Source organism: Symphalangus syndactylus, chromosome 14 (genome assembly GCF_028878055.3).
Source record: "Symphalangus syndactylus isolate Jambi chromosome 14, NHGRI_mSymSyn1-v2.1_pri, whole genome shotgun sequence".
NCBI lineage: Eukaryota > Metazoa > Chordata > Mammalia > Primates > Hylobatidae > Symphalangus > Symphalangus syndactylus.
Window position 1 is genome coordinate 77,466,292 of NC_072436.2, and position 26,496 is coordinate 77,492,787.

General features: G+C 35.1%; 1 protein-coding gene across 4 annotated transcripts in view; it reads left to right on the top strand.

The window, feature by feature from the left end:
- The window catches only part of WDPCP (WD repeat containing planar cell polarity effector), a 515,554-nt gene that overhangs the window by 436,043 nt on the left and 53,015 nt on the right, over positions 1-26,496 (top strand). For all 4 annotated transcript variants that reach the window (XM_055241570.2, XM_063617935.1, XM_055241569.2 and 1 more), the window contains one exon: positions 8,556-8,718. In XM_055241570.2, the coding sequence (XP_055097545.1) occupies positions 8,556-8,718 (163 nt within the window). The remainder of the gene's footprint in view (positions 1-8,555; positions 8,719-26,496) is intronic.

The window sequence follows — 26,496 nt, forward strand, 5'->3', positions numbered from 1 at the left end:
AATTGGACAACATATTCCTGAATGGTCTTTAGGTCAATGACAAAAGCAGTGCTAAGAGGGAAGTTTATAGCATTAAATGCTTACAACCAAAGAATAGAAAAATTAACAACCTAACATCACACCTCAAGAAACTAGAAAAACAAGAACAAAGAAAACCCAAAGCTAACAGAAAACAAGTAACAAATCAGGGAAGAACTAAATGAAATTGTGAACAAAAGAACATTAAAAAGGATCAAAGAAACAGAAAGTTGGTTCTTTGATAAAATAAAGTTGACAAACTGCTAGCTAGACTAATCAAGAAGACAGAAGATCCAATAAACAGAAATTTAAAAGGAGACATTAGAACTGATACCACAATGCAAGTGATCATCAGAGACTACCATGAACATCTCTACACTCACAAACTAGAAAATCTAGAAGACATATAAATTCCTGGAAACATAAAACCACCCGAGATTGAACACACAGAAATCCTAAGCAGACCAATAACAAGTAGTGACACTTAATCAGTAATAAAAAAGTCTCCTAAGGGAAAAAAAAAAAGTCCAGGGCCAAATGGATTCACAGCCAAATTCTACCAAATCTACAAAGAACTGGTACTAATGCCCTCTGAAATGCTTCCAAAACTTCAATGAGAAGGGAAGCCTCCCTGACTCATTCTACAGAGCCAGTATTATTCTGATACTAAAGCCAGACTAGCACACAACAAAAAATGAAAACTATAGACCAAAGTCTCTGATGAACATAGATGCAAAAATCTGCAACAAAGTACTAGCAAACCCAATACAGCAGCACATCAAAAACATAATACACCACAATCAAATGGTTTTATTCCAATTTGCAAGTATAGTTCAACATACTCAAGTAAACAAATTTGATTCATTACATAAGAATTAAAAACAAACTATATAAATATCTCAATAGATACAGAAAAAGCATTTGATAAAATTAAGGATCCTTTTGTGATAAAATCCTCAACAAACTAGGCATAGAAGGAACATACTGCAAAATAATAAAAGCAATATATGATAAGACCACAGAAAACATTATACTAAACAGGGAAAATTTGAAAGCAGTCTCCCGAAGAACTGGAACAAGACAATGATGACCACTTTCACCACTCCTATTCAACATACTAGAAGCCCAAGCCAGAGCAATCAGGCAAGAGAAGAAATAAAAGGCATCCAAATTTGGAAAAGATGAAGTCAACTTATCTCTGTTTGCTCATGATATGATCTTATACCTAGAAAATCTCAAAAACTCCTAGATTTTGTAAGTTCAGTAAAGTTTCAGAATATGAAATTGGTGTACAAAAATCAGGGTCATTTCTATACATCAACAACAAACTGAGAACCAAATCAAGAACTACAATAGCTACAAAAAAAGTAAAATATTTAGGAATATATTTTAAACAAGGGGGTGAAAGATCTTTACAAGGAAAACTACAAAACACTGATGATAGAAATCATACATGACACAAATGGAAAAACCTCCCATGTTCATGGATCACAAAAATCAATATCATTAAAACAACCATACAGATGTACAGATTGAATGTAATTCCTATTTTTAAAATGTAATTTTTCAGAGAATTAGAAAAAACAATCCTAAAATTCATATAGAATGAAAAAAGAGCCTGAATATCCAAAGCAATTGTAAGCAAAAAGAACAAAGCTGGAGGCATCACATTACCTGACTTCAAATTATACTATGAGGTTATAGTAACCAAAACAGCATGGTACTTGTATAAAAATAGACACACAGATCAATGTAACAGAATTGAGAACTCAGAAATAAAGCCATATACCTACAGACAACTGATCTTTGACAATGTCAACACAAACATACCCTGAGGAAAGGACATCCTTTACAATAAGTGGTGCTGGGAAAATTGGATTACCTGTGCAGAAGAATGAAACTGAACTTCTGTCTCTCACCATCTACAAGCCAACTCAATATCAATTAAAACCTTAAATGTAAGACCTGAAACTATAAAAATACTAGAAGAAAACCTAGAGAAAACTCCTCTGGATATTGGCCTAGATGAACAATTTATGACTAAGGCCTCGAAAGCAAATGCAACAAAAACACAAATAGACACATGGGACTTAATTAAACTAAAGAGCTTCTGCAAAGCAAAAAGAAATAAGAGAACAGACAATGTGTAGAATGGGAGAAAACATTTACAAACTATGCATACAACAAGGGACTAATATACAAGGAACTCAACTCAACAACAACAAAAACAAATCAGAGAACATAAATATTTTCTCATCCTTTACCCACCTCCTACACTACTGAATGGGCAAAGAACATAAATATTTTTTCAAAAGAAAACATACAAATGTCTAACCTGCATATGAAAAAATTTTTAACATCACTAGTGATCAGAGAAATGCAAATTAAAACCACAATGACATATTTCACACAAGTCATAATGGCTAATACTAAAAATTCAAAAAATAACATGTTGGTAAGGATGCAGAGAAAATGGAACACTTACACACTGTTATTGGGAATGTAAATTAGTATAACCTGTATGAAAAACCACATGGAGATTTCTCATAGAACTGAAAATAGAACTGCCATTCTAGGCAGCAATCCCACTACTGGCTATCTACCCAAAGGAAAAATAATTAGATCTAAAAGATACCCACACTCATATGTTTATCACTGCACTATTCACAATACCAAAGAGATGGAATCACCTACGTTTACGTCAATGAAGGACTAGATACAGAAAATGTAGTATATATGTGCAATGGAATACTACTCAGTCATATAAAAGAATAAAATCATCTTTTGCAGCAACATTGATGGAACTGGAGGCTATAATCTTAAGTGAAATAACTCAGAAACAGAAAGTCAAACACCACATGTTCTCACTTACAAGTGAGAGCTAAATAATGTGTACATATGGACATAAAGTATGGAATAATAGACACTGGAGATTCAGTAGTGTAGGAGGTGGGTAAAGGATGAGAAATAAATTAATGGGTACTATGTACATTATTCAGGTGGTGGTTACACTAAATGGCCAGACTTTACCACTAGCAGTATATCCATGTAACAAAACTGTACATGTACCCCTTAAATGCATACCAAAAAAAAGTAATAGAGGTCTTCAACAACACAGTTACCACCCTACCACTGTTCTGAGGCTCCAGTGTCTATTATTGTACACTCTATTTACATGTGTTCACAGTATTTAGCTCCTATTTATAAATGAAAACATATGGTATTTGACTTTCTGTTTTCTGAGTTATTTCACTTAAGATAATGACCTCCAGCTCTATATAAAGAACAGAACATATACAGAACACTCACCCATCAACTGCAAAAAAACACATTCTTTTCAAGTGCACATGGAACATTCTCCAAAACAGACCACATGAAGGCTACAAAACAAACCTTAACAAATTTTAAAAGACAGCAATCACAAAAAATATCTTCTCTGATTACAGTGAAATGACACTAGACATCAACAACAGAAGGAAAACTGGAAAATCCACAAATACATGAAAATTAAGCAATGCACTCTTAAACAACAGGTCAAAGAAGAAATCACAAGGAAAATTAGAAAACCTCTTGAGACAAATGAAAATGAAAACACAATGTTCCTGTGTTAGGCCATTCTTGGATTGTTATAAAGGAATACTCGAGACTGGGTAATTTATAAAGAAAAGAAGTTTTATTGACAGTTCTGCAGGCTCTATAAGCACAGTGCTGGCATCTACTCAGCTTCTGAGGAGGCCTCAGGGAGCTTTTCCTCATGGCAGAAGGTGAAATGGGAAGAGCAAGGGAAGGCTGGAAAAGGAGAAAGAGAAGGGGGAGGTGCTACACACTTTTAAACAGCCAGATCTCATGAGAACTCACTATTGCAAAGACAGCACCAAGGGGATGGTGCTAAACCATTCATGAGAAATCTGCCCCCATAATCCAGTCACTTTCCATTTCACCTTCCTCCATGAGGAAAAGTTCCCTGAGTCCTCCCCAGAAGCTGAGCAAATGCCAGCACCATGCATGTACACCCTGCAGAACAATGAGTCAATTAAACCCCTTTTCTTTATAAATTACCCAGTCTCTGTTATTTCTTTTTTTTTTTTTTCTTCCCAAAGACAGGGTCTCACTCTGTCACCCAGGCTGGAGAGCAGTGGTGCAGTCTCAGCTCACTGCAACCTCCATTTCCCTGGTCAAGCGATTCTCCAGCCTCAAATTCCTGAGTAAGTGCAACTACAGGCATGAGCTACCATGCCTAGGTAATTTTTGTACTTTTTGTAGAAATGGAGTTTTGACATGTCGCTGAGGTTGTATGGTATTTCTTTATAGTGACGCAAGAACAGCCTAATACAAGGTCCCACCTCTAACACTGGGGATTACATCTCAACATGAGATTTGGAGGGAACATCTAAGCCATATCAGTGCCCAAACTTGTGAGATGCAGTGAAAACAGTACTAACAGAGAAGTTTATGGCTATGTTTACATTAAAAAAGAAGAAAAACTGAAAATTAATAACCTAACTTTGTACCTTAACTGAAAAAAAAAGAAAAACAAACTAAACCCAAAGCTAACAGAAGAAAATAATAAAGTTTAGAGCAAAGATCAATGAAATAGAGAATACAAAAGCAATAGAAAAAAATCAACAAAACTTAAGAGGTGGTTTTTCCAAAGTATCTACAAAACTGACCAATTATTAGGTATACTAATTAAAAAAAGAGAGAAGACTCTAATAACTAAAATCAAAAGTGAAAGAGGGGATATTATAGCCAATACGACATAAAATAAAGAGGGTTGTAAGAGAATATTACAAATAGTCATATGCCAACAAACTGGAAAACTTACACAAATGGACAAAATCTTTTAAACACACAACCAACCAAGATTGGATAATGAAGAATTACATAATCTGGACAGACTTACAACTATTAAAGTGATTGCATCAGTAACCAATACTCCACACATAAAAAGCCCAAGACCTCATGCCTTCATTAGAATATTCCAGCAAATATTTAAATAATTAGCACCCATTCTCCTCAAACTCTTCCAAAAAACTTAAAAGAAGGGAAAATCCCAAATTCATTATATAAGGCTAGCATTACCCTAATAACAAAGCCAGATGAAGACAAAGGAAACTACAGACCAACATTCTTGATAGATATTGGAGCAAAGAAGTCATTAACAAAATACTAGCCAACGAAATTCTTAGGCATAGTAAAAAGATAATATACCATGATCAAGTAAAATTTACTGATGTAAAGTAAGGATGGTTCAACATAAGAAAATCATTCTAATCACATTAACAGAATGAAAGATGAGAACTACATAATCTTCTCAATTGATATACACAAAAAAAGCATTTGACAAAATTTGATGTTCTTTCATGCTAAAAATGTTCAACAAACTAGGATGTAAGGAAACTATTAATACCCCAACATAATAAAGGCTATACATGAAAAGACCACAGCTAACATCAATTTCTTTCATGCTAAAAATGCTCAACAAACTAGGATGTAAGGAAACTATTAATACTCCAACATAATATAGGCTATACATGAAAAAACCACAGCTAACATCAGTCTCAATGGTGAAAAACTGAAAGCCCTTCCTCTAGTATCAGGAACAAGACAAAGATGCCTGCTTTCACCCCTTCTATTTAACATAATACGGGAATGTCCTAGTCAAAGCAATTATGCAAGTGAAATAAAAGGCACCAAAATCAGAAAGGAAGTAAAATTGTCTCTGGTTATAGATGTCTTAATCTCCTATGCAGCAAGCCCTAAAGATCCCATTTAAAAACTTTAGAATAATTGAATTCAGCAAAGTTGCAAGATACAAGTCAACATACAAAAATTCATTGCATTTCTGTACACTAAAAATGAGCAATCTGCAAAGGACAGTAAGAAAACGATTTCATTTACAATAGCATCAAAAAGAATAAAATACTTTGGAATAAACCTAACCAAGGAGGTAAAAAGACTTAAAACTAGAAAACACTGCTGATAGGTATTAAAGACACAAATAAATTGAAAGACATCCAATATTCATGGATTGGAATACTTCATGTTGTTAAAATGTCAGTATTGCCCAAGGTAATCTACCAATTCAGTGCAATCCCTATCAAAATCCCAATGGCATCTTTGGAAATATAGAAAAATCCATTTAAAAATTCGTATGGAATCACAAGGGATGCTGAATAGCCAGAACAATCTTGAAAAGGGAAAAAGAGGTCTTTCTGATTCAAAACATATTACAAGGCTACAGTAATCTAAACATTAGTACTGGCATAAACACAGACATAGACTAACAAAAATGAACAGAATTGAGAGCCCAGATATAAACCATTAACCATATGGTCAAGCAATTTTTGACAGATGTCAACACCATTCAATGCAAAAGGAACTATCTCTTCAACAAACATTGCTGAGAAACTGGATATCCCCATGCAAAAGAGCGAGTTGGACCCTTTTGTTACACCATAAACAAAAATTAACTCAAAATGAATTAAAGAAACAAAAGTATAAAACTGCTAGAAGAAAACATTAGAGAAAAGCTTCATGATATTGGATATGACAATGATTTCTTGTATGTGATACCAAAAACATAGGCAACAAAAGCAAAATAGACAAATGGGACTGCAAATGGGGCTTAATCCAACTTAAAAACTTTTATGCATTAAAGGACACAATAAAGTACCAATAAAGTGAACAGACAGCCTAAGGAATGGGAGACAATATTTGCAAATCTGACAAAGCATTAATATCTAGACTACATACAGAGCTCCTACAACTTAAGAACAAAAACAACCTAATTAAAAATGGGCAAGGGGGCTGAGGGCCATGGCTCATGCCTGTAATGCCAGCACTTTGGGAAGCAGGATTACAGGCATGAGCCACCACAGGAAGTGGGAAGATTGCTTGAGCCCAGGAGTTCAAGACCAGCCTGGGCAACCTAGTGAAAGCCCCTCTCTACAATAATGTTTTTTTAAATGAGTCATGAATTGTGGCACACACCTGTAGTCCCAGCTACTCAGAGGGGTGAGGTGGGAGGATCATTTGAGCCTGAGAGGTTAAGACTTTAGTGAGCCATGATTGTGATACTGCACTCCAGCCAGGGCAACAGAGTGAGACTGTCTCAAAGCAAAAAAGGACAAGTGACTTGAATCCACATTTCTTCAATGAAGGTATACAAATGACCAACAAGCATATAAAAAGATGCTCAGTATCACTTATTAGAGAAATGCAAATCAAAACCATAAGGTAGCATGTCACATTCATTAGGATGACTAGTTTTTAAAAAAACAAAATAACAAGTTTGTCAAGGATTTGGAGAAATTAGAATCTTTGTGCACTGTTGGTGGGATTGTAAAATGGTGAACCACAATGAAACAGTATGGTGTTTCCTCAAAAATTTAAAGATAGATCCACTGTATGATATGACAATCCCCCTTCTGAGTATATGTCCAAAAGCACTGATAGCAGGGTCTCAGAGATATCTGCACATCTATGTTCATAGCAGCATTATTCACAATAGCCAGGAGGTGGAAGCAACCCAAATGTCAATAGATAGAGAATGGAAAAACAAAGCATGGTATATACATACAACAGCTTACTATTCAGTCTTAAAAAGGAAGAAATCTTGTCACATACTACAACACGTATAAACCTTGAGGACATTATGCTAAGTGAAATAAGCCAGTGACAAAAACACGAATACTGTATGATACTACTTACACAAGATCTAAAGTTATCAAATTCATAGAAACAGAAAATAAAATGTTGGTTATCGAACTGGGAGAGGGGCAAATGGGGAATGGTACAATGGGTGCAGTTTCGGTTTTGCAAGACAAAACAGTTATGGAGATTTGCTTCACAACAATGTGAATATACTTAACACTATTGAACTGTATGCTTTAAAATGTTTAAGATGGTAAAAATTATGTTTTGCCATACACGGTGGTCCTAAGAGTTTTTTTTTTTTTGGTTTTTAATAAGGTTTATGTTTCTTACAAAAAATATATTTTTCACAGCTTCGTTATGTTTCAAACAATATTTTTAAACAATGCCCTGTCAAATGCCCAATATCTCTCTATACACTTCTATACATCTCTAAGATATGGGAGTATATATCTCCCTATAAAGTTTAAAATGCTAATTGAAAGCAAACATTGGGAGATATTTTCCTTTTCAAGTTATGTGCTATATGTGAAAGAGTAAAATCACTTCTTGCAATATTCCAAGATAAAATATTCCAGTAATTGGCTAACAAAAACAAAAAAATTGTATAAATAATATGCTGGTTAAAAACACTATACATAAGCAAGATATAAATGAATTTTTTAAAATCTGTACTTGAAAACATTCACTATTCTGTTATCAAACTGCTGAAGTAAGTATAAGAATGACAGAAGTCATAGGGAACTAGGACAACAAGATTTTCAAATTGACAAAATAAAGAAAAAAGTTCCACTGGGATATGTGAAAGTTCTGTGATCTTGTAAGGGAGTTAGCAGAAATTGTATTTAATATTTCACTCATATATTAATCATTTTTAACAGAACTCCTGGGGCCCTTGGACAGAGGGGATATGCTAAATGAAGCTTTTATTGGCCTGTCTTTAGCACCTCAACAGGAAGACTCATTTCCAGATAACCTCCCTCCCTCTTGCCCAACCCACAGACATATTGTACAACAAAGAATACTGAATGGCTCTTCTAACAGGTAAGAAATGTTGAACTGAGGAAATTGCTCCATAAAGTATTTAGTATTACCTGTTCAAATGCCAACTAATAGCAAAGCAAGAATATTTCAAACTGTCAAGGAGAAAAATTTGCATTTCTCATGGCTCAGACTTTGCAGTAGTTTGGTTATTCAGAGCAGGCATAATGAATGGCAGAAGTGAATGTAAAAATAATATTGCTACAATAAATGTTATTCTGGGCCAAAATGAAATTACTATAACATATTGAATTGTTTGTATTCTGCTGTTAAATTCTAGGATTGTTAGACTACTTTTAATAAATATTTATTTTTAGAATATGTAGTTTGAATTATAATTTATATAATATTTATTTAATGCAAGTTTACCATTAGTTTTTGAAATCTGATAAACGATAGTTTAAATATCTGATATCTGTCCAGTTTGCTACATGGGTTACTGAGAAGATAAAGAATAAATATGAAATTTTAAAAACAAACAAAAGTAATAATGTTATTTAAAGTGATAATTATAGTATTAATTATGATAATGATTCTCTCAAGCAAGGGTCAGCAAGCTTTTTGTGTAAAGGGCTAGAGAGCAAATATTTTAGGCTTTGCAGGCCAGACAAACTTTTGCAACTACTCAATCCTGCTGTTACAGTAAAAAAGTGGCCACAGACAATATATAAATGAATGAGAATGGCAGTGTTACGATAAAACTTTATAAAAATAGGCAGTGGGTCAGATCTGTTCCCTGGTTTATGCATAACATTCCTGCTTTTGAGGATCCTATTTTCAGTAATTGTAAAGAGGCCACATTAAAAAATACGTATATATCAATTATACCTACCCACCTATAATACCCTCAAGAAAAATCTCTCAAACTGTACACATTAACAGCAAATAAAGAGGGGGAGGATTTCCAAATATGAAAGAGTTTATTTGGATATCAGCAAATCCTCTCTCCAAGAAACAAATATAAAACTAGACAAAAGCCATCATTTCTGGACTTTGGAAATCAAACAAAGGCAAACAACAAATTGAGAAGCATTTATTCATGAAAAATTGCTGAACTTCTAGTAATAAAGTAGAAGTCTCTTATTTTCTTGCCTGCAGCTGCTTCCATCCTCCTGCCCATCCCCAAACTAGTTCTACCAGGGTAGGACTGGCTTTGAAAACCAACAGCTGACTTGAGCTGAGGGTGGGAAAACTGCCTAGCAGCATTGTCTAATAAAAGTAGCAAACTATTGTCAGTAAAATTGACAAACTTGATAGGAAATGCCAGTTCTGCTCACCTCATTAGGGCAAGTGACAGAATAGCAAACTAGCCAAAAATTCAACAGGGAAAGACTGGAAATGAGAAAAACAAAGAGGGGCTAATTAAGCTCTCCACAAATTCTTTTTTTTTTTTTTTTTTTTTTTGAGACAGAGTTTCGCTCTAGTCGCTCAGGCTGGAGTCCAATGGCACGAGCTCAGCTCACTGCAACCCCCACCTCCTGGGTTCACCCGACTCTCCTGCTTCACCCTCCATAGTAGCTAGGATTACAGGTGCCCACCACTGTGCCCTGCTAATTTTTTTTTTATTTTTAGTAGAGATAGGGTTTCACCATGTTGGCCAGGCTGGTCTCAAACTCCTGACCTCAGGTGATCCACCCGCCTCAGCCTCCCAAAGTGCTAGGATTACAGGCATGAGCCACCACACCCAGCACACAAATTCTTGATGGGATCGTATAACCTCTCATTTTTTGGCTTTCTCTTGTCTAGTATTTTCCTCCTTATGCTTCTTTCTTCCTTCACACCCAAATGCCAAAAGTGCCCCTCTCTTTCTGCCTTTTCCCTGAGAAGCTATCCTTTTTGAAAACTCCCTCTTCTGATTGCATGGTACTTTATAGTGTCTTCTCTGTAGTCCATGCTCTGATGTACCAGAATATCAGGAGCTAGAGAGATCATGCATTGGCATTTGTTTTTTCCATTTTAGTTACAATTATTTTGAAGTTTGGACATTCTCTGTCTTCAAGTCATGCTAAGAACATGATTGTCATGTAGTTTCATTTTTCCTTGTATAATGTTCTGTATTGTTTATAAAAGAAGTATTGGGAGCTAGAACATAGGCGACTGCTGTTACCTTCAGCTACCTAGAAGTCCTACCTCTTTATTATTTTTTTTTTTTTTTGGTGCAGGGGGCGGCATCTCACTCTGTCACACAAGCTGGAGTGCAGTGGTGTGATCATGGCTTACTGCAGCCTTGACCTCCCAGACTCAGGTGATTCTCCCACCTCAGCCTCCCAAGCAACTGCAACTACAGGCACATGCCACCATGCGGGGCTAATTTTTGTATTTTTTTTTGTAGAAACAGGATTTCACCATGTTGCCCAGGCACGTCTCAGACTCCTGGGCTCAAGTGATCCTTTTGCCTTGGCCTTTCAAAGTGCTGGAATTACAAGCGTGAGCCACCACATCTGGATACTTCTTTAGAAATGATTTTACTGAGATATAACTTATATATACCATAAAATTCACCCATTGTAAGTATACAAGTCAATGATATTTGGTAAATTTATAAAGCTGTGTGACCATCACCACAGTTTAGGTTTAGAGCACTTCCATCACCCCCAAATAGTTCCCTTATGCCCAATTTCCACTCTCCTAACCCAGCCTGAGGCAAACATTGCTCTGCTTTCTGTCTCTAGAGAAATTTTATATAAATGAAATCATATAATCTGGACATTTCATATAAATGAAGTCATACAATATATTGTCTTTTGTATCCGGCTTCTTTCACTTAGCATTATATTACTGAGGCTCATGTAAAGTGTAGTTTATTCCTTCTTAATTGCTGAATAGTATTCTATTACATGAATATGCCATATTTTGCTTATCCACTCACCAGCTGATGGTATCTGGGTTATTTCCATTTTGGGACAATTATGAATAACGTTGCTGTAAACATTCACATTTAAGTTTCTAAGTGGACATATATTTTCATTTCCCTTGGGCAGATATCTAGGAATTGAATTGCTGGGTCTTATTCTAAGTTTATATTTAATTCGCTAGTTTTAAGAAACTGCCAAATTGTTTTCCAAAGTGCCTATAATATTTTACATACCCACCAGCAACATATAAGGGTTCCAGTTTCTCAGTATCCTCACCAATATTTAATATTGTCAATGTTTTTTTATTATAACTATTCTGTTGGGTGAAGAATGGTATCTAACTGTAGCTTTAATTTGCATTTCCCTAACAACTAATGAGGTTGAACATTTCTTATTTGCTCATTAGCATTCTTTGTTGTTATAGCTATTCAAATTTGTTTCCATTCTTTAGTTGTCTTGTTATTGAATTGTAAGATACTTTTATATATTCTGAATACAAGTTCCTTATTAAATACCTGATGTGCAAGTATTTTCTCCCAGTCTGTGGTTTGCCATTTCATTTTCCAGTAGTGTCTTTTGAAGTGCAAAAGTTTCCAAATTTTGGTGAAGCCAAGGATAGCAATTTTTTCTTTTTTTGATTGTCTTTTATGTGTTGTACTTAAATTTCTTTCTAATCTGAACATGTGGATATTTTCTCATGTTTTCTTTTAGAAGTTTTATAGTTCCAGCTCTTAAAGTCCATTTTGAGTTAATTTTTATGTAGGATGTGAATAAGGGTCTAAGGTCATTATTTAGTACATAGAAATACACGTTTCCGCAGTATTTTTTTTTTTTTGAGGAAAAAAAAAACTCATTTTCCCCACTGAATTGCCTTTACACCTTCATCAAAAATCAACTGACTATAGGTGTTAAGTGTTTATTTCTGGATTTGTCATTCTGCTCCATTGATCTATATGTCTGTTCATATGCTAACAAGTGCCTAGACTTTGCTCTACTGAGGACCCCACTGAACTAGGATCTCACAAAACATAGCCAGTACCACAAAAATAAGCAGGAAAAAGATGAACAGTTTCATACAAAGTTACGTCAAAGTAACAGAAAATGAAAACTACACACATCAATTAAGGAAAATTCTCCTCCCCCAAAACAATTATGATGTCAAAGAAAACTGTACAACAACATACCAGGCAGAATTAGATACATTGGAATAAGCAACTGGGTATATTGAAACCCACTCTGAATTATAAAGACAAAATGAGACCAGGCACGGTGGCTCATGCCTGTAATACCAGCACTTTGGGAGGCTGAGGCAGATCACCTGAGGTCAGGAGTTCAAGACTAGCCTGGCCAACATGGTGAAACCCCATCTCTACTAAAAATATATAAATTAGCCTGGCGTGATGGCACATGTCTGTAATCCCAGCTCCTTGGGAGGCTGAGGCAGGGGAATTGCTTGAACCCAGGAGGCGGAGGTTGCAGTGAGCTGAGATTGCACCACTGCACTCCAGCCTGGGTGACAGAGTGAGACTCCATCTCAAAGAAAGAAAAAGAAAAAAATGGAAAATACAAATGGACAGGAGAGAAAGAGAGAGGGATGGAAGAAGATACCAAGAAAATTGGCCAGGTGTAGTGGCTTGCACCTGTAATCCAAACACTTTGGGAGGCCAAGGTAGGAGGATCCCTTGAGCCCAGGGACTCAAGACCAGCCTGGGCAACACAGCAAGACCTCATCTGTACTGAAAAAAAAAAAAAAAATTAGCCTGGCATGTTGGTCCACGCCTGCAGTCCCAGCTACCTGGGAGACTGAGGTAGGAGGATCGCTTGGGGCCCTAAACATTAAGGCTTCAATGAGTCCTGATTATGCCACTGCACTCCAGCCTGGGTAGCAGAGTGATAGAATCTCAAAAAAAAAAAAAGTCCACTGAAACAAATAAATGAAAAATAAAAGCATAATATTATCCAAAAATGAAAAAAAGGTTACAGGGTACCCCATTGAGAATAAACTCATAATAAAACTTAATTAAAAACATTGAAAATGGTGGAAAAGAAAAGAAAATGAGAAGTAAAAAAGTCAAAGAAAAAGTAATGGAATGGGAGATAAGACAAAGAAGCAACAGCATTTGTATAATTGGATTCCTTGAAAAAGAAAAAATAAAACAATGTAACAGAATACTTGAAACTAAAAATCCAAGAAAATGTTGCAAAATGTATTCATGTACTTTTGCTTATGTAAGTTATTTGATCTTTTTACCAGAAGGCCCTAAACATTTTTTTAATTAATCATTGAAATATAAGAGTATAGCTAGAATATTTCTTGGAGCTGATTGTTCTGATATAATTTTTCTCAGATGCCCAAAGTGCACTTTCAGGAAAAAAGTATCGAACTTTTCAAACAAGTATCAAACTTTTCAAAAAAATAAAATATAAGGCAAGGCAAAAGCAGAACTACAGTTTTCAAAAACTCAGTGACTGAAAGTGTGAACCAAGGATAGTATAGTCATCCATGATCTCCTTCAAGTATGAACACTAAAAGAAACAGTTTTCAGTATAGGAAATTCTGTACCTATGAACCCTTCCTGAGGAATACTAGAGGAAGAGTTTCATCTAACCATGAAATGAGTAACAAATTGTCAGTACAAGGACTGACTGTATTTTAATAAATATAAATGTAAGCAGAAGATAAAAGGGGTGGAAGAGCCATATACAAATACTGTATGTTAAGTAGAAGTAATACAGCTTTAGGAAATGGGAGTGGAACAAAGAGTGAAAGAGTAAGATAGAATAAGCTCACTGATTGTTGTATAGCCAATAGTTGAGAGTTAAAAGAGACAATAAAATCTCATATGCCACATAATAAAAGGCTAAGTAGGAAAAGAAGAGACTAAAGGCATTAGAAAAGATACAAGTACAAAGGTAACCACTAGAACGAAACCACTAGCCTTACTACCATTTACTTTTTATTTTTTAAGAGATGGAGTCTCACTGTGTTGCCCAGGCTGGAGTGCAATGGTTATTCACCAGGCACAATCCCACTACTGATTGACCCACTCCTTTCCAGCCTGGCCCAGTTTACCCCGCCTTAGGCAACCTAGTGGTCCTCAGCTGCCAGGAGGTCACCATGTTGATGCCAAACTTAGTGTGGTACCCAATGGTCATTTTGCAGCCCAGAACTCCTGGGCTCAAGTGATAAATAACTGAGAAGAAAGGAAACACACACCTCAGAGAGAAACAAAATTCACAAAATTGTAAAATATTAGTAAAAGAGTTGAAACCTAGCATATCAGTCATATCAATTAATGTAAATGGACTCACCTCACCTATTAAAAGAAAACGATTTTCAGTTTACTCATAAAGCAAGATCCAGCTATGTACTGTAAGAAAGACATACATCTAAATAAAATGATTCAGAAAGAGTAAAAATAAAGGAATGGGGAAAGATATTCAGGCAAATGAAAATAATAAGAAACCAATAGTAACCATACTAATTACAGAATTCAAGCCCAAAAGCACAAAATCCAACAAAGAAAAAAAATTAATGCAAATTTCACAAAGATAAAACACTTAAGAATATTTGTACAACAAATAATATAGAAGCCACCTTTATAAAGGAAAATATAAAAGATGCAAGGAGATATAGAGAGATATGAATAATAAGAGATTTTAACTTACTATTCCCTTTTTTTTTTTTGGCAGGGTCTCACTCTTGCCCAGCCTAGAGTGCAGTGGCGTGATCATGGCTCACCACGGTCTTGACCTCCTGGGCTCAGGTGATCCACCTCAGCCTCCTGGGTGGCTGGGACAACAGGCATGTGTCACCACATGCAGCTAATTTTTTGTATTTTTTGTAGAGATGGGGTTTTGCCATGTTGCCCAGGCTAGTCTTGAACTTCTGGGCTCAAGTGATCCACCTGCCTTGGCCTCCCAAAGTGCTGGGATTATAGGCGTGAGCCACCACACCCAGCCTAACTCACTATGCTTACTACAGAATAGATCAAGTAGGCAAAAAGTAACAAAAAATAATACCTAAACATAATAATGTAGATATTATGAATATTCATCAAATTCTATTCCTTGATAAAAGAAAATAAGTTTTCTTCCTAAGAATTCATGGACTATTTACAAAAAAGGTATGTTACTTGCCAAAAGAGATCATTAAATTTCACTAAATATTACAAACACTTTCCAATCACAATGTAATACAACCAGCAATGTTTAACAAGAACCAACATGCCCTTCCTTGTGGAAATTTTAAAACCTTGTATTAAACAATTTTTGGATGAAAGAAGAAATACAACATGAAATTTCTAAGAAGTAATTATAATAAAACACTACATATCAGAATATATGGGATGTATTTAAGTAATAATCAGAGGAAAATTGATACCACTAAGCACTTTTACCAGAAAAAAATGAAAAAAGGGAACAATTCTAACTCAAAAGCTTTAAAAAATAACAAGAAACTATACCAAAATAAAGCACAAGGAAAGAAATAATAAAGATAAAACCAGAAATTAATGAGGCAGAGCAGGGATTGGCAAACTTTTTTCCTAAATGGCTTCAGTGTAAATATTTTAGGCTTATGGACCATATGTTCTCTGCTGCAACTATTTAACTCTGTTGTAGCATGAAAACAGTCATAGACAATACATAAGTGAATGGATGTGGCTGTGGTCCAATAAAACTTTATTTACATGGAACTGCAGAACTTTATGTTAAGTGAAATAAGCCAGGCACAGAATGACAAACTTCACATGTTCTCACTCATTTGTGGGAAGCTAAAAATTAAAACAATTGAACTCACAGAGATAGTGAATATAATAATGGTTATCAGAGGCTGTGAAAGGTAATTGATGGCGGCGGGGATGGTTAATGGGTACAAAAATACAGTCAGATAGAATGAGTGAGATCTAGTATTTGATAGCACAACAGGGTAATTACACTCAACAGTAATTTATTGTATATTTTAATAAAAATAAATAAATGAGTATAATTGGAATGTTTGTAACACAAGGAAATGATAAATGCTTTAGGTGATGGACACCTCATTTACCCTGATGTGCTTATTGCACATTGTTTACCTATATTAAAATATCTCATATACAGCCAGGCACAGTGGCTAATGCCTGTAATCCCAGCATTTAGGGAGGCTGAGGCAGGCAAATCACTTGAGGCCAGGAGTTCGAGACCAACTCAGCAAACATGGCAAAACCCTGTCTCTACTGAAAATACAAAACAAGTAGCCAGGCGTGGTGGAACACGCCTCAGGAAGGGTGAAGCATGAGAATCGCTGAAACCCGGGAGGCAGAAGTTTCAGTGAGCTGATCACGCCCGTGCACTCCAGCCTGGGTGACAGAGCAAGACCCTGTCTCAAATTTCATGTACCCCATAAATATATACACCTACTACGTATCCAACAAATTAAAAATTAGCCAGGCGCGGTGGCTCGTGCCTGTAATCCCAGCACTTTGGGAGGCCGAAGCAGGCGAATCACGGGGTCAGGGGTTTGAGACCAGCCTGGCCAACATGGTGAAACCCGTCTCTACTAAAAATACAAAAATTAGCCAGGTGTGGTGGCACGCACCTGTAGTCCCAGCTACTTGGGAGGCTGAGGCAGGAGAATTGCTTGGACCCGAGAGGCGGAGGTTGCGCTGAGGCTAGACTGCGCCATTGCACACCAGCCTGGACGACTGGGCTTGACTCCGTTTCAAAATAAAAAAATTAAAATTAAAATTAAAAAAAGAAATTTCCAAAGCAAAAAACAAAACAAACAAAAAACTTTATTTACCAAAACAGGCAACCAGTCCATAAGCCATAGATTACTGATACCTCAGGTAGAAGACAAAAAACAAAACAAAGCAAACAAAAAACTGTAGATGTAATTATCAAATCCAAATGTTTTTGAAACAACAAAATAGACCAACTTGATCAAAAAAAGAAAGAGAAAACACAAACATACAAAATTAAGAAATGGCAGAGGGAGGAAGGGAGAAATTAACCATTTAAACAAGAGAGGGTTTTTTCTTTTTAATCATAAGAGCCTACTTTGCAAATTTCTATGCAAATGAATTTGAAAACTTAGAAAACAATAGATAATATACTAGATAAATACAGATTGCCAAAAGTGTCCACCATTGAATTTAGAAATCTGAAGCACACCAATTTTCATAAAAGAAATAGACAAGATTATTAAGAAATTACCCTGTAAAAGAGCAAAAGGCCCAGATGACCAGGTAGAATTCTACCAAACCTTCAAAGATCAGATATTCCCAATGCTCTATAAATTATTCCAAAGCATTGAAAATAAAGAAAAACTTTTCCACAGAAAAATGACAAGCCAATATCATTCATGTAAAATATTAGTGAAAAAAACCAACACTTGAACCCACCCTGAAAATACAAGGTTGTTTTAGTGTTACCAAATCCATTAATATCATATACCATATTAATAGATCTAAGGTTGATAAAAATCATACAATTATTTATATAGATGTTGAAAATGCCTTTGACAAAATTCAGCTCCCAGTCCTGATGAAAACACAACAGGAATTGAGGGACACTCACTTTACATAAGAAAAACAATATATTTTTTTAATTCTCTTTTAAAGTTTCTCACTTTGTCTCTTACATACTGTCACATATCTTAAAAGATTTGAAAGTGATTATTTTTAAATTCATTCCTCCAATCTCTTCCTTTTAATTGGAGGCTTTAATCCATTTATTATTAGTGTAATTACTAAATAGGTCAGGATTTACATCAGTCATTTTGCTGTCATATTCTACATTCCTTGTAGCTATTCCTGTATTCCTCACTTATTGCCTTCTCTTGTGTTAAGTAGGTATTTTAATACCCTTGTAATTTCTTTGGAGGCTTTTTCTCTTGTGGTTCACCTGATGATTATAAATCTTAATTTATAACAACAGTTTGTTTTAATATCAATTTAACAACAATAGTATATAAAAACTTTGCTCCTGTATTGCTCCATTCCTCTCTCTTGCTCCTTTGTGTTATTATAAATTACATCTTTATACATACACATTTGTGTGTAACAAAGCCTTAAACATTATATTGGTCTGTCCTCACATTCTTATAAAGAAATACCTGAGACTGGGTAATTTATAAAGAAAAGAGGTTTAATTGGCTCACTCTTCCTCAGGCTGTACAGGAAGCATAATGCTAGCATCTGCTCAGTTTCTGGGGAGGCCTCAGGAAACTTACAATCATGGCAGAAGGCAAAGGGGGAGCCAGCACTTCACATGGTCAGAGCAGGAGGAATAGAGGGGTCTGGGGGGAGGTGCCACACACTTTTAAACCACCAGATCTCATGAGAACTTACTTGCTATCACAAGAACAAGGGGACAGTGCTAAGCCATTCATGAGAAACCACTCCCACGATCCAGTCACCTCCCACCAGGTCCGACCTCCAACTCTGGGGATTACAATTTGACAATTGGTGAGGACACAGATCTAAACCATGTCAGACAGTGTATAAACAAAATGAATGATCCTAGGACTAAATTAAAAATAATTAGATTAGGTACAGCCCTAAATTAGTTCTTATCTTTCAAATAAGTCAACTTCTCTGGTTGCCTCAATTTTGTATTAGATTATCCTTTCCAAGGCCTAAAATTATTTATTGTAGAACAAATAAACCTTGTATTTGCAGTAAATATATCTACTTTGATATTTACAGCTAGAAATTAACTACAATACTGGTTGGTTTCCTGCTATTATAATGAACCAGTATTGAATTCATACATAAGAAACTCCAAATGAAATACTATCTTGTTAAAAGTTGTTAAATTTTGGCGTGATTTTATTTGATTCATGTCTAAGCAGTTTTCCTTTAAGTTGGAACAAACCAAAAATACTCATCTATTCAGAATCCTGGTGTGTGCCTATAAACAATATAATGGATGAAAATTTTCAGTGTTTACAAAACAAAGAAATTGTCAACAGAATGCCTGGCAGTAGACTTACCAGAAAAAAAAAAAATTACAGCCTATAATTCATGAAGATTGGCTCAAAACAAACTGTCCCTGCCAACAGAAAATCTGACAATTATTCTGTTGTCTAATTTGGCTCAGCCTAAGTTGACCTTGTTTATTCATCTCAGTCTTTTAATTCTTGTTAACTTGGCATGAGAGGAGAACATATGGCATATGTCTAGGAAGTCCATTTCTGTATCTTAAACTGAAATAAATGTAGAATATACTAAGCATTTCCAGTGTGTTGAGCTCTTAAGGTGGCTTTAATGTATATTACATAAAACTGTAAGTTCATATTGTGCCCACCAGGTGCTTTATGTTTGCTGCCTATAAAACCAGAAACTCACTAGAGACATCCTTTTCTAAGCCTTGGTATATGATTAAATGTGGCTAATTTTAAACATCTTTCCAAAGAAGATAAACAATCTTAAGCTCTTTTAAAACATAAAAATGAAAGGGTATAATCAATTTGGCAATCTAAAGATGTTTACACGTTTTCACTGACTCTATAGCTATTTTTAAGAAAACTGATAATGTGAGAAAGACAATGGGAGTTGAAGAACAAAAAGATTTCCATTTTCTCTCCAGCTTAATCTGGCCTATTTTCTTAGTTTCTTTTTCTGATCCACTAAAGCTTATTGAGAAGGAGAAGTTATATTTTATTGTGGCTTTAATATGTCTCAAGAAAAGCTGGAAGGAAATGAGCTGCTTTATAGATTCACAGCTCTTTTATGGAACTGCAGTTAGTTCTCCAGTATCAGAACTAGACAAAAGAAAACCTTAGAAAATCTAAGGCACCAAAATTTATGTATTTTAAGAAGTGTTTTCACTTGGAATGTTTCATTTTCTTTTTAGTTACTAAGTCAAATGAGGTATAATTTCATGTATAAAGCCTTATCTATATTACATATTTTGAAATCCTTAACCTTTATTAGTGGACTTCATGTGACATTTACTATTTGCATAGTACTTTCATCCCACAAAGCTCAGAGCATTCAAACTTCATAAGTTGCATTCAAAGATATAATTTTTTAACTATAGGGGTTCCTAATTACCCAAATATTCATTATCTGAGACCCTGTAGTTATAAGTTTACATAGAACAATAGTCCTTATAACATGAAATATTTAACAATAAGTTAACTACTTGTAAACTCAGTCCTCTCCCCATTCAAATATCCCTCCCCAGTGAAGACTAGCATTTATCTCCACCTATGAAATATTAGTTTATCAGTATTTTCACTGATTGTCAGCTCTTTAAATACCCAACACAGCAATACAAACATATTTCAAAACAACTAAAAATCTTGCAAAAACAATATTTCATGAAGTCAATGAAACAGATGTTACAGAAATGTTCAGATCTCATGTAAAACTACTGATAAATCAGGAAAAGGAACTTAGACCAATTAAAAAGAGAAATTCAAGAAGAATAATAAAACTACAAATGAATTTATCAAAGTATTAATAGAATCCCTCAGAAAAATGATTAAGTCCTTGAATATTTTTTGAAAAAAATGGCCCTCTTTCTGAACTTGTATGCTGTGCAAGTCGAATATGATACTGTAAGACAATTTGGTCAGAAAAAGTAGAACCATTCCCCACTCTCCAAATCAAACTGACTGACTTTGTTCCATCTAAGAATTTATGCACAGATGGCTGGGCACAATAGCTCATGCCAGTAATCCCAGCATTTTGGGAGGCTGAGGCACGTGGATCACTTGAGATCAGGAGTTCAAGACCAGCCTGACCGACATGGTGAAATCCCATCTCTACTAAAAATAAAAGTACAAAAATTAACCGGGTGTGGTGGCACACGCCTGTAGTCCCAGCTACTCGGGAGGCTGAGGCAGGAGAATCGCTTGAACACAGGAGGTTGCAGTGAATCGAGATCGTGCCACTGCACTCCAGCCTAAGCAACAGAGCAAGACTCCATGTCGAAAAAAAGAAAAAAATGAATTTATGAACAGCTGAAATTATAACATATATTTTATTAATACAAGTAAAATAAGCTTATCTATATATTTTTACCTCTTATTTTTAGTCAAGTTATATTGTCACCATTTACTATGATTTTCAACCCCATTTTAAATTGATTCACTTTAAGGGGCTTTTTTGTTTTACTTTCTGAAAGCAGTTATTCTCAGATATGGACCTACTGCAGCTTTGTTAGTGCATAATGAAATATTGAAATGTGTGTTTCAAAATCATGAAACATTGCCATTGCAGAACAGCCAGAAATGTCCTTTTCACTATTTCTTTGGGTCTATTTATTATCTCTGTGCCATATTCTTTGAATCTAGGTTCACATACCTTTCTGTGTCAAGAGGGAGTGACAAAAAGGTTAAGAAATTCGAACTTTCAGAGAGGGAATTATGGAAAGTGAAAAGCACATAAGGAATATGGCGCCATTTATATATACATGCAAAAATTATAACTAAATAATAGATGCTTTTGTCTTTGCTGTTTCCTGCACAACTGAAAACAGAGCTAGACAAGGGTACTGAACTGCCTTCTGCAGATATGGCAGAGGCCCAGAAAATTCCTTAAGTATGCCCTGACACACTTTCACACTGTCATGTAATACTTTCCTTACAGACCATATCTATTAACTATGGTTCAAGGTACATCAAGCTTTGTATGCTTCTTCCCACAGATACACTGCATATCTGGAACAAGGGAGAAGAGCACATGTCATCTGCAAATCCCTTATATTTATACATTTTTATTATTTTGCTTTCTTACTTATGGTTGTATAAGCAAATTTGGGGAAATTGTTGCTTTGTGTCCCAAGTAATGCATAGTAGATGGTGCTGTGGGCTTCCTATTACATCACAACATGAGGTATATAATGTCTTTTAGTGAAGCAAAGACTGATTAATGGAATTCTCCATTATAAACTTCCCCGTCAACCTTTCAGTTGATGTTTTTGAAATCACTGATGAACATTGCCTAGATTATTTTATTAGGGGTTGTGAAATGATGATTTTCTAATTTTGTAGCTCCTTCTGCATTTATAAGTTTGAGTACTTCTATACATAATAAAAGTTTCCTTATCAACTATTCAGTTACCTCGAAAGGCAGAGTAAATGCTTGATAACTTCCCTAGATTTAACAGTTTTTAGGATAATAAATTAACCCAGCAAGCCCCAGTAGTGGCCACTGTTTGGGTAGTAGGGGAGCGGAGGTTCATATGGATTTTTAAATATCATTTGATGTGTTTTAATGAATTGTGGTCAATATTCTTTGTGATGGTCAAATTTGTAAATTAGTATCAATCTTTCAGAAACTAATTTTAGCAACATATAACAAAAGCCTAAAAATGCCATAACTTTAAATTTCATTTTTGTAATATAAACATAAAAATGTTAATCACATTGTTATTATATAAGTGAATGACCTAAAAATATATATGTGGAATTAATGACTAAATTACAGTATATCTAAATAACAGATACTATGTACTCACTTAAAAATCATGATTATCAGGTTCTGGTTCCAGGTAAGATGGAGTAAGCATATTCCTCCTGTCTTACCCATTGAATGCAGCTAAAAATCCTAGGTAGAATATATTGGAGCAGCTGTTTGGGGAGTCTGAAAAGTAAATAATACAGAAGGAATGAGGAAGAAGACAAGAACTTGAGGTGCCTCTGAACCTATGGCAAGTTTACTAGTGTGTTTTCCTTTAGTTCACCACCACTTGGGCCTAGTCAAGTGCAACCATGGAGGTACATGGAAGCATAAGGTAACTAAAGATGCAGCTTCCTGGATCAAGCACCAAAGGAGACTGCAGACATGAAAGCTTGTGAAAACAACCCCATTAAATTGTTTATAAACTCCAGGGCTTACCCCAAGGTATGCATGTGTGGATCTGTTCTAACCAGTATATAAAAGACTTTGATATCTAAGCTGATAGATAAACTATCACCCAGCTTATATATTTGCTGCTGGATGGTACAGACACTGACAGCACTGCAAATATAACCAAACAGCATGACAAACAGCCCTGCAAAGAAGCTTTGAAAAGTAAACTGACATACCATAGCTCACAGAGGAACAGTGTAACTTGAAGCCTAAACATAATAAGATAATTGCTTGCTAAAACAAAAATAACATTCATCACAGAATTTTAACAAGATCAAGTCTTAAAATATTCAAAATGTCCAGGATACCAAAAATTACTTGATATATAAAGCGGCAGGAAAATCTCAACTCACGTGAGAAAAGATTGTCAAAAGACAATAATGCTGAGATGACAAATGTTGGAATTATCTGACAAACTTTAATGAGTTCCAACAATCATTAAAATTACTGAAACAAGCCAGGCATGGTGGCATGCACCTGTAGTCCCAGCTACTTGGGAGACTGAGGCAGGAAAATCACTTGAGCCCAGGAGTTGGAGGGTAGCCTAGGCAACTAGTGACACCTCATCTCTTTAAAAAAGCAACAAACAAAAAAAAAACCCAAGTATCAAAAAGAAATAGAAGGTATAAAGAAGAAACAAATAAAGAATTCAAAAGCAAATTAACCAAAAAAAAAAAAAAGTTTTTTTTGAGACAGGGTCTCATTCTGTCTCACAGGCTAGATTGCAATGGTGCAATCATAGCTCACTGCAGCCTTAGCCTCCTGGGCTCAAGCGATCCTCCTGCCTCAGCCACCCAAGGATCTGGGACTACAGGTGCATGCCACCACACCCTGCTAATTTTTGCTTTTTTTTTTTTTTTTTTTTTTTGTAGAGATGAGTTTTTACCATGTTACCCAGGCTGGTCTCGAACTCCTGAACTCAAATGATCCAACCACCTCAGCCTGCCAGAGTGCTGGGATTACAGGCGTGAGCCACTGTGCCTGGCCCCCACAAAATTTTTTAACTAATTGATAGGTTTGATAATAGCAGAATAGGGATAACAAAGGAAAATCAATGAACTTGAAGACAGATCAATCGAAAGTATCCAATGAACAACAAAGAAAACATATTTTTTAAAGAAATGAACCGAGGGACCTGTGAGGCAATGCCAAAAGGTCTAACATTCATGACATTAGAGCCCTAGAAGGAGAGGATAAAGAATGCAATGCTGAAAAAAATATATATACAAAGAATACCTGAAAACTTCAAATTTGGTAAAGGAAAACTTAGTAAATATGTTTCCAGTAGATTTGTTATTAAAGAATTACTAAAAGAAGTTCTTGAGACATAAGGTAAATGATACCAGAGGGAAACTTGGGACACCAGGAAAGAAGGAAAAGATGATAAAAGAGTCAATTTATCAAGAAAGCGTAACAATTCTAAATGTGTTTGCATCTGACAAGAGAATGTCATAATATATAAGAAAAAATGATAGAGATCACAATGAGAACAGACAAATCTACATTTGCATTTGGAGACTGCATCAGTCCTTTCTCAACAACTGATAGAACTAGTGACAGAAAATCATTCCACCCAACAACAGTAGAACACACATCCTTTTGCAGTGCACGTGAACTTACCAAAACAGACCATATCCTGGGTCATAAAACAAACCTAGAAGAATACACAAAGTATGTCCTCTGACCATAATGGGAATAGATTGGAAATAAATAACAGAAAGAAATAGAGAAAATTCACCAAACACTTAGAAATTAACAAACTTCTAAATAATCCCTAGGTCAAAGAGGCAGTCTTAAGGAAGTCAGAAAAGATTATAAACTGAAAAAAAAAAAAATCACAGCTTAAAATAAGAATTTTATTCAATTAAATGCTTACATTAGAAAAGAAGAAATGCCTCAGTCAACAATCTAAGCTTCCATCTAAAGAGACTAAAGGAAGAAAAGCAAAGTAAACTCAAAGGAAGCAGAAGAAAGGAAATAATAAAGAGCATATATCATTGAAGTTGAAAACAGAAAAATTAATGAAGTCAAAAGCCTGTTTGAAAAGATCAACAAAACTGATAAAACTCTAGTCAGACAAAGCGAAAAAGAAGACATAGATTATTGATATCAGGAACGAAAGAGGGTATATTATCTTAAACTTTACCGACATTAAGTAGATAAAAAATAACGTCATGAACTACTGTATGCAAATAAGTTTAACAACATAGTTTGAATGGAATAATTCCTTGAAAGCCATAAAAGCCAAACTGGCAGAAAATGAAAGAGATCATCTGAATCCTATGGCTATTAAAGGAGTTAAATTTGTAGTTTAAAACAAAACAAAAAACTCTGTAAAAGATATCTCCAGGTCCCGATGGTTTCACTGGTGAATTCGTTGAGAGAAGAATATACTAGCAATTGTGCACATTTCTTTCAGAAAATATAAGATGATAATTCAACACATCCCAGCTCATTTTCTGAGGCTACTACCCAAAGACAATACAAAAAAAGATATCAAGCAGTCCCATGGAATTTTTTAAAAAAACAAAACAAAACAAAAAGTACAAAAAAACTATAGACTACTATGTCTCATACATATAGAAGTAAAAATCCTCAACAAGGATTAAGAATTTAGTAATATATAAAAATAATAATATACCAGAATTAAGTGGGATTTACCTTGGGAATGCACAGCTTATTCAATATTCAAAAATTAATGTAATCCACAGTTTTAACAATATAAGAAAAATCAACTGATCAAATCAACTGGTACAAAAAACATGTCTGACAAAATTCCATACCCATTCATGATTTAAAAAAAAAAAAAAAAAAGCCCAGAAAACTAGGAGTAGAAAGGGGCTTCCTCAAACTATAGAGAGTTTCTACCAAGAAGGAAAAAAAGAATACTACAGCTATTATCCTACTTGATAGAGAAAGACTGAATGTTTTCCTCCTAAGATTGGAAACATGGTAAAAATGTCCACTTTTACCACTCTTATGGGACACTGTACGAAAGAAGAAATGAAACCATCCCTTTTTGCAGACAAAATGGTTCCTACAACTAATAAGTGCATTTAGCAAGGTCACCAGATATA